Source organism: Schistocerca serialis, chromosome 3 (assembly GCF_023864345.2).
Source record: "Schistocerca serialis cubense isolate TAMUIC-IGC-003099 chromosome 3, iqSchSeri2.2, whole genome shotgun sequence".
Taxonomy (NCBI): Eukaryota; Metazoa; Arthropoda; class Insecta; order Orthoptera; family Acrididae; genus Schistocerca; species Schistocerca serialis.
Window position 1 is genome coordinate 265171274 of NC_064640.1, and position 12785 is coordinate 265184058.

General features: G+C 37.6%; 1 protein-coding gene across 1 annotated transcript in view; it reads right to left on the reverse strand.

The window, feature by feature from the left end:
* The window catches only part of LOC126470041 (L-threonine ammonia-lyase), a 217972-nt gene that overhangs the window by 56928 nt on the left and 148259 nt on the right, over window positions 1–12785 (reverse strand). Inside the window, exons 4-5 of the mRNA XM_050097537.1 lie at window positions 10970–11257; window positions 4587–4749 (exon numbers count right to left, since the gene is read on the reverse strand). Of these exons, the coding sequence (XP_049953494.1) occupies window positions 4587–4749; window positions 10970–11257 (451 nt within the window). The remainder of the gene's footprint in view (window positions 1–4586; window positions 4750–10969; window positions 11258–12785) is intronic.

Genomic DNA, 12785 nt, shown 5'->3' on the forward strand with positions numbered 1-12785 from the left:
CCTTAGCAGATCTGGCAGAGAACTCGAGAAAATTCTGGTCATATATAAAATCGCTAAGTGGGTCTAAGGCTTCCATTCAGTCCCTTGTTTACCAGTCTGGTGTGGCAATTGAAGGCAGGAAAACAAAAGTTGAAGTTTTAAACTTCACATTCAAGAAACTGTTATTGCAAGAGAACCATACAAACATACTGCCATTTGGCCATTGGACAGACTCCTGTATGGATGACATAGAAATAAGCATACCTGGTGCAGAGAAGCAACTTAAAGATTTGAAAACAAATCAATCACCAGGTCCTGATAGAATTCCAGTTTGATACTCAGCATTGGGCCCTTACATGGCTTGCATTTATTGTGAATCTCTCACATACCACAAAGTCCCAAGTGATAGGAAAAAAGTGCAGGTGACTCTAATATAAAGAAAGGTGAAAGAATGGATCTGAAAAATTACCAATCAATATCCCTAACTTGTGTTTGCTGCAGAATCCTTTAACAGATTCTCCGTTTGAATATAATAAATTTTCTTGAGGCTAAGAAGCTTATGTCCATGAATCAGCATGGTTTTAGAAAGCATCGCTCGTGCAAAACTCAGTTTGCCCTTTTCTCATATGATATACTGAGAACTATGGATGAAGGGCAACAGGCAGATTTCATATTTCTAGATTTCCAGAAAGCATTTGACACAGTGCCCCATTGCAAGCTGTTAATGAAGGTACGAGCAAATGGAGTAAGCTCACAGATATGTGAGTGGCTTGAAGACTTCTTAAACAACAGAACTCAATATGGCAAGTGTTCATCACAGACAAGGGTATTGTCATGTGCACCCCAGGGAAGTGTGATAGGACCACTGTTGTCCTCTATATACATAAATGATTTGGCAGTCAGGTGGCAGCAGTCAGACGTTGTTTGCTGATGATGCCATGGTTACAGTAAGGTGTCAAAGTTGAGTGACTGTAGGAAGATACAAGATGACTTAGACAAAATTTCCAGTTGGTGAGATGAATGGCAGCTAGCCCTAAATGTGGAAAAAGAAATGGTAGTTAATGCAGATGAGTAGGAAGAACAAACCTGTAGTGATTGGATACAGTATTACTAGTGTCCAGCTTGACATAGTCAAATCATTTAAATATCTGGACATAACATTGCAAAGCAATATGAGGTGGAACAAGCAACTAAAAGCTTTGGTCAGGAAGGCAAATGGTCAACTTCAGTTTATTGGGAGAATTTTTGGAAAGAGTGGTTCACCTGTAAAGGAGACCACATATAGGATGCAAGTGCAACCTATTCTTGAATATTACTCAAGTGACAGGGATCCATACCAGATCAGATTGAAAGAATGCATCAAATCAATTCAGAGAAGGGCTGCTAGATTTGTCACCAGTAGGCTCAAACAAAATGTAAGTGTTATGGAGATGTTTCGGGGAACTCAAATTGGAATCTCTGGAGGGAAGGCAGTGTTCTTTTCAGGAAGCACTATTGCTAAAATTTAGATAACCGGCATTTGAAGCTGACTGCCAAATGATTCTGCTGCCACCAACATACATCATGCTTAAGGACCATGAAGATAAAATACGACAAATAAGGGCTCATACGGAGGTGTACAGACAGTTGTTTTTCTCTCATTCCATTTGCCACTGGAACAGGAGGGGAAATGAAAAATACAGGGTACCCTCCACCACACACCTTATGGTGGCTTGCAGAGTATCTATATAAATGTAGATGTAGACATAAATGTCGAATTGTGTCTCAATTCCAAGCAGTTAGCTGATAAAGCTGTATAAATATTTTTTTCGAAAATAGAAAAGGTAAAAATGGCAAATGTCTTCCATGGTATATAAATATAATTAGGAAGCTTGTTAAGAAAACAAAAACAGCTGCACAATGGTTATCATTAAAAGCACAGAACTAGGTCAATGTGCACAGTGTCTGAAGACTTATTTTTCAGACTTCTATCACAGGACTGCTCCCAAAACACTAAAAAAATTGGTTGAAAGCAAAAAAGAAAAAACTGATGAACTTCTTATAAAGCCTACATTATCTCATTGTACTTCAATACAATGTAATGTGGGGCAGACTATGTTCAGTGCTGTGATCAGTGACTTTTGGTCAAATTTTTTGATCATTTTTTACAAAAATTTGTTAATGACATCACATAAAATTATCTCCTAAGGTATCAGGGAGTGTAGGTATGAAAAATATGCTTCTATCCTTGTCTATACATGAAGAATAAATGGTATTTTAAGTGCATCACATTGAGAAAGTAAAGGATTATCAGAAGATGACACTGATAATATTCCTTCCATCCTTCCCATCCAGTGCCCTTTTTCTGGCCCATCCTGGGTCAGGACTGATATGGTACTTCTCCAATTTTGCAGAGAACTAACCATACCAGTATACAGGCTATTATTATGATTGGGTCATCATGCTGTCCTTTTAGTCACATGCATTAGCACACCATTTACAGGATTTGGAGAGGCAAGCTGGCCCCAAACTGAATCCTGCCCAGTGGATAAATGATGATGGCCTGTGTGCCAGTGAGCCTGGATGAGGCTTCTAGGTGGTTTCCACACATCCCACTAGTTGAATACTTTGCTGGTACACATCTTATACCTTAGTTACATGATTCATATAATTTTAGAAAATATTCACACACTTTCATGTGGAATAACACTACACATGGTCAGATGGTGCACACAAATACCATTCTGGTGGGGATGGGGGTCCGGGGGGATTGAGGGGGGGGGGGTGGTAGGAAGGGCATCCAGCCATTCTTTACCACTAACATTGCAAAATCCAACAATTGTCTTGCTTATCCCATAAAGATACTAAATAAAGATCAGGGAAAGGAAAAAGACTGCAGTGGGTTGTCACTCCCGAAGGAATTTTAAAGCTACTAGCAGCAGTCCCCCCAACCCACAGGAAAAATTTGTGGATCCTTTGTTTGCAACTAGTGTAACTGCATGGTCAAATGCAAAATCATTTTTCAAAGGGTCTGCTCATCATGTGTATGAGGTGGGAGATGGGAATCAGCCCAGTATTTAGCTAAGTCGATGTGAAAAACCAACTATAAACCACACCCAGGCTATCCAACACACCAGCTCCCGTCAGTAATCCCTGAGGCTGATTTGACCTGGGACCAATGGGCCTTCCTGGGTCCTGGAAGTGGGCTCTGTAATGCACTCTGCTACCCATGTGAATCTTACATTTGTGTATTATAAAAACAAGTTAAGTATTTACATAAGCCCCTAATTGCTTGTTTAAGTCTTTCATCAAATGACATGAAACTGTTTCATTCTTAATTTTATGCATGTCATCCACTGTGTGAACAATATGAGAACTCTACAAAAATCAGCACAAACAACTAAATTTAACCATGACTACTTATTGTTGGAAAGGAAGATGCTGATGTTGCAGTGGGCTATATCTAAGCGTGGTACCTACATTATCAAGGAAGCTCTTCACTTTTAATTTTTCCAAGCCAGTGAGTGAGCTACACTTTCACTGTTGTCTTACAATATTTCTATTGCTTCCAACCTAACTCTTTTTCTGGAAGAGGCAGCAAGCAGTCATGAACAATTTTTAGCCCGCCCCCCCCCCCCCCCCTCCTCTGTCTCTCTCTCTCTCTCTCTCTCTCTCTCTCTCTCTCTCTCTCTCTTTCTGTGAGACCCCTCCTCTGAGGTTAACTTTGCTAAAATGTACTAGAGCAGGGTTCCTTACCTAAAGATGTTTGTTTCAATTTTGACTGTGAAAGAATTTTCATCACTAGAATATAGTTCGTAAGGACAAGAAGGATGAATGGAATACAGTTACTGATCATTAACATGAGCACCAGTGTAGTGGATTTTTATTTCAAATCTCATAGAGTACCTCACAGAAAGAGATAATGTGACAAGGTTGATAATAATCCATCCTCTAAGTGGTTCTATTAAGCTTGCTGACCTGTTCAATAAGGTTTGTGCCAGCAACCAGGTTGTATTTTATCATTTCTCTCATCAACAAGACTATGCCCTACACACATTAATCACAGTGATGTTATCTATACAAATACATTCAAGGTGAAATATATGTATTACATTAAGGGAAGGTGGATGTGATAAAAGGAAAAGCATCTTTCCAGTTAGGCAGATGGACAAACTCTAAAGATTTGTAACTAAAGATAACACACATCTATTCCTTTTGACGGCCCCCACCCTCCCCTGACCTTTTTCTCTTTCTCTTTCTCTCTCTCCCTCTCCCTATCCCCCCCCCCTCTCTCTCTCTCTCTTTCTCTCTGTCTCTCTCCTCTCTCTCCCTCCCACCCACATCTCTCTCTCTCTCTCTCTCTCTCTCTCTCTCTCTCTCTCTCTCTCCTGCTGTAATCAATGAAAAAAGTAAATGAAATACATTTGTAAAATTATTAATAAGTAAACCGCATATTGTCAATAAATCTCCATACTAAAGCCTACTCTTTAGTAGAACCTATATCATGATTAATGTTTCTTATAGATAAGAGGTAAAAATTATTTGAATACCAGTACCAGATAATTTTTAATGCAACATAAAGAGCATCTTCCTCAGAACTTTGCTATAGTCCATAATTTTGTACTCACAATGATTTTAATATCAGGAAACATTGACTTGACAGCAAGAGCAACTCCTGCTATTAGTCCTCCTCCTCCAACAGGTACAACAACAGCATCGATCTTTGATACTTGCTCCACGATTTCTAATCCTACAGTTCCTTGTCCAGCAATTATGTGTGGATGATCATAGCTGGAACAAAAATAAGTAATTACAAGTCATATTACTTAACTATGATGTTTTATAATCCTCCTTTTACTATCTCAATCTTTGAAAATGTTTTAAACCAGAATTATTTGTATATATTTACACTGTTAAATTTGGTTCATTGTGACATCACAAATAGCTTTTTTGCATCTTTGCTTAGTTGTCTAAAACTGTTAGCATTTATGGTTCTCGTTCCCAGTGATTTATGTTCAGTTGCTACTTCCCTCCATTTCAACCCCCACCTATATGCCCTATCCCCACTCTTTCCCTCAATTTATTATATCATCAGTAGATATTACAAGTTTTGACAGTTGCTGAAGATATCAACAAACTTTTGATATTTTCCAGAAATATTAACTGCTGATGATTGGTTCTGAATGTGAATAAAATTTGCTTATCACAGTTTATCCATCACTGGTGAAAATGCTTATGTACTCATTCTGAATTAAATGTTTATTGTAGGATGTCTCATTGACCTCTAATTTCATCTTAATATGGTATGAAATCAATTCTTTATTAGAAACATATTTTACATAATTTAATTTTTATTCATTTCTTGGTGTCAGATGTAATCAATTATCAAATATGTCAAACTTTTCATACATAACATACACTGAATCGTCAAAGAAACTGGTATAGGCATGCATACTCAAATACAGAGATATGTAAATGGGCAGAATACAGTGCTGCAGTCAGCAACATCTGTATATGACAACAAGTATCTGGCACAGTTGTTAGATCAGTTCCTGCTGCTACAATGGCAGGTTATAAAGATTTAAGTTAGTTTGAACATGGTGTTATAGTCCGCACATGAGCAATGAGACAAAGCATCTCCGAGGTAGTGATGAAGTGGGGATTTTTCCATACGACCATTTCACGAGTGTACCATGAATATCATGAAACTGGTAAAACATCAAATCTCTGACATTGTTGCAACCAGAAAAAGATCCTGCAAGAACAGGGCCAATGATGACTGATGAGAATTGTTCAATGGGACAGATGTGCAACCCTTCCACAAATTGCTATGGATTTCAATGCTGGGCCATCAGCAAGTGTCCGTGTCTGAACTATTCAATGAAACATCATCAATACGGGTTTACAGAGCTGAAGGCCCACTCCTGTTCCCTTGATAACTGCATGACACAAAGCTTTATGCCTCGCCTGGGAACATCAACACAGACATTGGACTGTTTATGACTGGAAACATGTTGTCTGGTCCAACAAGTTTTGTGTAGTTGGAGTGATATGGGACCCCTGATACGTCTAGATACAACTCTGACAGTTCACATGTATGTAAGCATTCTGTCTGACGACCCACATCCATTCATGTCCATTGTGCATTCCAACGGACTTTCGCAATTTCAGTAAACTCTGCGACATTTCCCATTTCCATAATTGCTACTGAGTGGTTCCAGGAACACTCTTTTGAGTTTAAACACTTCTGTTGGCCACCAAACTGCCCAGGCATGAACATTATTGAGTATATCTGGGATGCCTTGCAATGTGCTGCTTAGAAGAAATCTCCACCCCCTTGTACTCTCGTGGATTTATGGGACAGCCTTGCAGGATTCATGGTGTCAGTTCCTGCAGCACTACTTCAGACATTAGTCAAGCCATGCCACGTCATACAGTCTGGAGCCGAGCGACAGCTATGGTCGCAGGTTCGAATCCTGCCTCAGGCGTGGATGTGTGTGATGTCCTTAGGTTAGTTAGGTTTAATTAGTTCTAAGTTCTAGGCAACTGATGACCTCAGAAGTTAAGTCGCATAGTGTTGAGAGCCATTTTTGCCACGTCATGTTGTGGCACATCTGCATGCTCATGGGGACCCTACATGATATGAGGCAGGTGTACTAGTTTCTTTGGCTCTTCATTGTACATGTTCATACAGTTATGTCAATGCATCATGTTGCATAGACATCATTAGTAGTGAATATTAAAAATGTACTTTGTGGCTATTATAAATGTGCTAACCAGTACTTGGACTGACTGAGGGTGACGTCTTCATCAAAACTGCCATTGTTGACTTAAGGGAATAGTCATAATAACTGGGAAGACAGTCCATTGTCTATTACTGCTCACATGAATGGAGTCAATTCATGGGTGAGTCTCCAGTTTTTCATGTTATTCTTGCTTCTTATGCCTACAGAATACAACTTGTTGTGCAGCTTCATGTGGTCTTAGGTTCCCTGTAGCATACTGTAAGACTTCCAGATAAAGCTGTCTTTAAGTTATCAGATTGGTCTAAAAATATTCTGCAGGATACAAGAAAGATCTCTTGGATTTTGTCCCTTGAAGGGGTGCATGCCATACTTATACTGGGTGACACTTTGAAGTAAATGCATTACTTGTTTCCCTTGTAACTGGTAGTACCTGCAATATGACAAGTGGACTGGAGCCCATCAGGCAAGAAAATTTTTAATGGCTCACAATAAGTAGACATGAGTGAAATATCTATAGGTCTGGTGTGATGTGGCTTGTGCTGCACTTATTAAAGAATACCTAAGGTCACCTACCAATGTTTCATTTTTCTTCTGAACGTACAGAAACTTTATATCTTCATTCTATCAATCTCCTGTAGGTTTCCTACAGTTTCTAAAACACTAAAGGCAAGTTCTGTGATGTTATTTTATAGGTAAAGACTGTGGGCAACTTTCCACATTATCTTTGTCCAACTGAGTACGTGTGTCACCCCTAATACAGTCAACAGGGTGTTAAGCTCTAACCTTCTTTCTACCTGAAATGTTTTTTCCCTTGTTTCATTCACTTACAAGTATTAAGAAGATTGCAAAATTGCCAGTAAGATTGAGTTCCTTATTCAGTTATTACAGTACAGTAGTTCATTTGTTAAATCATTTTGAAGATTCATCAAGAATGGCTAGCGAGAACAGGAAATTCCCACAAAGTTAACACACTCAAAATGTTCAATAAACTGCCAGTTCATGTTCAGTCTATGGATACAAATTCTTTTAAAATTAAGTGGTACAGCTGGCTGTCAGATCATCCATTCTATGACATTAAAGAATTCTTTAAGATGCCTGAGGAGAATATAAGCATTTAAAAGTTGTCTGTAGTTAAACATATTATTTTGTGCTGTGGTTAATCGTGTGTAATTACAAAGTTTATACTATAAACAATAAAATACCATATTATATTAGATTATAAGATGGCTTGTTGCGTTAACTTTTAAAAGCTATCCTTTGTAATTTGGTACACTGCCATGCTTCAAATGTATTCTATAATGTATAGACAGAAGTTTATTTTATTATTCTGTATGTACTAGTGCATCTTGTATGACGAAGCCAATATCATTGTAAAATGATCTACGGTGAATAAAATTCCTGATTCTTGATTGATACAGTATACACAAAATTTTAATTCACTTTGTAAATCACATAAATATTATTGGTATAATTCTTCAACACCATTAAAGTATCCAAACGAGATGTTGGGTTAATGAAATAAAAAGGAGTATAATCCCTAATATATGAATGTATATCATTCCTGCAGTGCATTTGTTAACAGATAAGATGAGCCATAATACAGTGTATTTATCCATTAATTATTAAAAAATAGAACTAACATAGCAACTTCACTGCCAATCACTGAACTGAATTCAACAGTGCTAGATAGCCTGTTTAAAACACTAAAACTGCAACACCATTTTAATTGACTGGACTCAAAATTGCAGGCTCAATTTTGATAAAAATAATCATTATAAAATATCCGCAGTAGAATGCACAGTCATTTAAAATATACATTGGGATTTTGCAATGGAAAATGTTGTGTAAATGATTATAATGGGAATCATTGTAATTCTGTCAAAGACAGCAAAGGACTTGGAAGACCAGTTGAACAGAATGGATAGTATCTTGAAAGGAGGTTATAAAATGAACATCAACAAAAGCAAAACGAGGATAATGGAATGTAGTCGAATTAAGTCAGGTGATGCTGAGAGAATTAGATTAGGAAATGAGACGCTTAAAGTAGTAAAGGAGTTTTGCTATTTGGGGAGCAAAATAACTGATGATGGTCGAAGTAGAGAGGATATAAAATGTAGACTGGCAATGGCAAGGAAAGCATTTCTGAAGAAGAGAAATTTGTTAACATCGAATATAGATTTAAATCTCAGGAAGTCGTTTCTGAAAGTATTTGTATGGTGTGTAGCCATGTATGGAAGTAACACATGGACGATAAATATTTTGGACAAGAAGAGAATAGAATCTTTCGAAATGTGGTGCTACAGAAGAATGCTGAAGATTAGATGGGTAGATCACATAACTAATGAGGAAGTGTTGAATAGGATTGGGGAGAAGAGAAGTTTGTGGCACAGCTTGACTAGAAGAAGGGATCGGTTGGAAGGACATGTTCTGAGGCATCAAGGGATCACCAGTTTAGTATTGGAAGGCAGTGTGGAGGGTAAAAATCATAGGGGGAGACCAAGAGACGAATACACTGAACAAATTCAGAAGGATGTAGGTTGCAGTAGATACTGGGAGATGAAGAGGCTTGCACAGGATAGAGTAGCATGGAGAGCTGCATCAAACCAGTCTCAGGACTGAAGACCACAACAACACCAACAAAACACATATTATGATGTATCACATAATCAATCATGTTGGGAGGCTTTTTATTCTTTTTGTAAATGAGCAATGTTAGTCTTTTTCATAGAACTGTTTTCATGTACATCTAAGTTTTTGTAAATGAGAGGCACAGTCACTAACAATTTATTAACACAAAAGAAGATGTGACATTTATAGCAACACTTGCTGTAATATTAGCAAAACAAAATGAAAACATGGAATAAGAAATGCAACCTCAATCACCCTACAATACATTTGTTAGTTGCCAAAAAAATGGAGCAACCTTGTTTCGAGTGAACATCCGCTATGAAAGCGAACTAACAAGAAAAAAATACTATGTGTTTAACAACCTGCTATGCAAATAGGTATAGCTCACACTGTATATAGTATATGCTAAATTACATAAACATTATTTATATATTATTTGACAACACAAAAACATTTAAGTGAGATATCAGATCAATAAAATAAAAATAGTTCTAGTCCCTGTCTTTCCTGCAGTACATTTCTTAATACATTAAAAATATATAATGCAGTGTGTACATTATCTGATCAAAAGTAGCTGGATACCTATTAGTGGACATTAGTATGGGGTGTGTCCACCCTTTACCTTTATGATGGCTTGAACTCTGCTGTGGACACTTTCAATGAAGTATCTGCATGTCTGTGGAGGAATGGCAGCCCATTCTTCAGCAGGAACCAAACCACAGAGGGTTGTGATATTGGAGACTGGGGTCTGGAGTGAAGTAGACTTAATAACACATTTCAAAGGTATTTCATTGGGTTCAGGTCAGCACTCTGGGCAGGTCAATCCATTTCACAAATGTTATTGTCAATAAATCATTGCCTTACAGATGCTGTTTTACGTCAGGGTGCATTGTCATGCTGGTAGAGACAATCTCTGTCTCTGAACTGTTCCTCTACTGTACATAATACACAATACTGTAAAATGTAGTCTTATCCATCTGAATTTAGTGTTTTCCTTATTCAAAATAAGGGGACTACACCCTAACTACAAAAAACACCCCCATACCATAATTCAACATCCACCATACTTCACCATTGGCACTGCACATGATAGCAGATAATGCCCTCCAGGCATTTGCTGTACCCTAACACTTGGGTGGTTCTTTCTGCTGCTTTCATGCCATTTTTACAACCACACTCGTCAATTCTAGATGGTCCCTGTCTGCCATTACATGAGATCTGCCTTATCTTGATTTAGCTATGGCTGTTTCTTTGCATTTACACTTCAGAATTACATGACCAATAATCAACTTGAGCAGCTTTAGAAGTATTGAAATGTCCCTGACTGATTTGTTACTCAGATGACATCCAATGACTAGTCCATGTTCTGAGTTACTGAGCGCTTCTGATTGAACAATTCTGCTAGTTCAGCTGCCCTACTGATAACACAATACTTCCCATCTCCTTTTATACTGGTGGATACACTTCTCATGACATCTAGTGGTCAGTTCCACATTACATAGGGGGTGTCCAGATACATTTGATCAGGTAGTGTAAAAACAAGAATTATTACAAAATTAAAAAGTTAACATATCCAATGTGTAAAAGCTCTGCAGTGTTTTGTAGCTGTGATGTGCATTATGGATTAAACTTCTTACCCATTAATGTAAGTCAAGTCTTTCTCATGCGCAAGTCTCATTGCAGCCTTTTTGGCTTCACCCATATCTTCGCCATGGATTATAACAGTAGCTCCATGCTGCTGACAGGCTTGGATCTTCATTAATGGTGCTACAGAAGGCATAACAACAGTCACAGGAATCTTCAAATCCTTTCCATGATAACAAAGTGCCAGAGCATGGTTCCCAAGGGAAGCTGAAATAACACCTCTTTTCTTCTGATCCTCAGGTAACATCAGAAGTGCATATCTTGCACCTCTCTCCTTAAAGCTGTAAACATTATAGGCATTACATAATATACCCCAAACTGACAATTTCATCATTCAAACTGGAAGATATTCTTTTGTTCATATTTTAACATTGATATACTGATATGTCATACTAAGTGACTAACAATCAATAAGACAGCTAACTTGTCTTTAGCAGGAAAGACTTTGGGAAATAAGTGTCAAGCTGAACCTTTAGTTCATATCAGATTGCTGAAGTTATTTTCTTTTTATTTGACAGATTACCAAACAACACAAAGGTATCCAACTGCAGAAGCTACAAGCTTGGGAAGGTTTTTGCTGAATAACGTGTACCATGTTTACTTAATAGAAGCATATTTCACTTAATCTAAAAACATTGCTCCAAAATACTTCACTATCAGATATGTAAATATGGAAATATATGGTGTTCATTAGCATTTTTGTGTGCTATGAACACAATAAAATATATGCAAAACATGAGAAACATATTAAAACCAACTTATAGCTAAACATATTTAAGTATTGTCATCCATAAAAACAGTCTGTAAGAATGGTAATCCAATGTTGATGGTCTGAAAACACATAAGATGAGTTGTTTTTAACTCTCTGTTAAGAGCTCCAATATTAGGAAAATTACAGTTTTAACTTTAGTTCTTTAGTACTGTTTTCTGACAGCAGTTAATTTATTTATTTATTTATAAATAAATAAATAAGGGATAACAGCAATGATTATCTCCAAATCATGCACCTAGTAAGGTAATGTAGATGCCTCACTTTCAGGAGGAATGAAGTTCAAAACTCCTTGTGGCCTTTCAGATGTAGGCTTTCACTGGTTCCTGTAAATAACTTAAGGTGAATGCTGAGATAGTTCCTTTGGAAAAAGAACACAAAACATAAGGCCACAATTTGTTTTCCATAATGACCTCATCGGTGGGAAAAAAATAAAGGAACTCCAATGTTCCATATTTTCCTATGCAGACAGCATCATCTTTGACAGAACAATACTTATTTAGTAAATACTGTTAATCAGTTAAAATCAGTACAAAATCAAGGATGTAGTTTTACCCACAGTGTAAATTAATTAGGTCCTGCGACTCTGGGGATGCACTCAAGGGTCACCACTTTAGTCATGGTGTAAATGGAATAGGTTCTGCAACTCTGCCATGCCATTAGTAAAACAGCTACACTGCATGCCAAAATGCCCAATTCCCATTCTCCTGTCAGCCAACAGCACATCTAGCAGGTGTTTTGGCACATGGTGTAGCTATTTTACTAGCAGCATGGCAGAGTCACAGGACCTAATTCATTTTCACTGCGGCTAAATAGTAATAATTGAGAGTATAAGACTAAATGATTATAAAAGTCAATGAAAGTTATTTCACATGCTAACAGGGTATGAGTAAAGCCAAGCAAGACAAACCCTGAAACTTCCTGGCAGATTTAAACTGTGTGCGGACCGAGACTCGAACTCGGGACTGGCACACAGTTTTAATCTGCCAGGAAGTTTCATATCAGTGCACACTCCGCTGTAGAGTGAAAATTTCATTCTA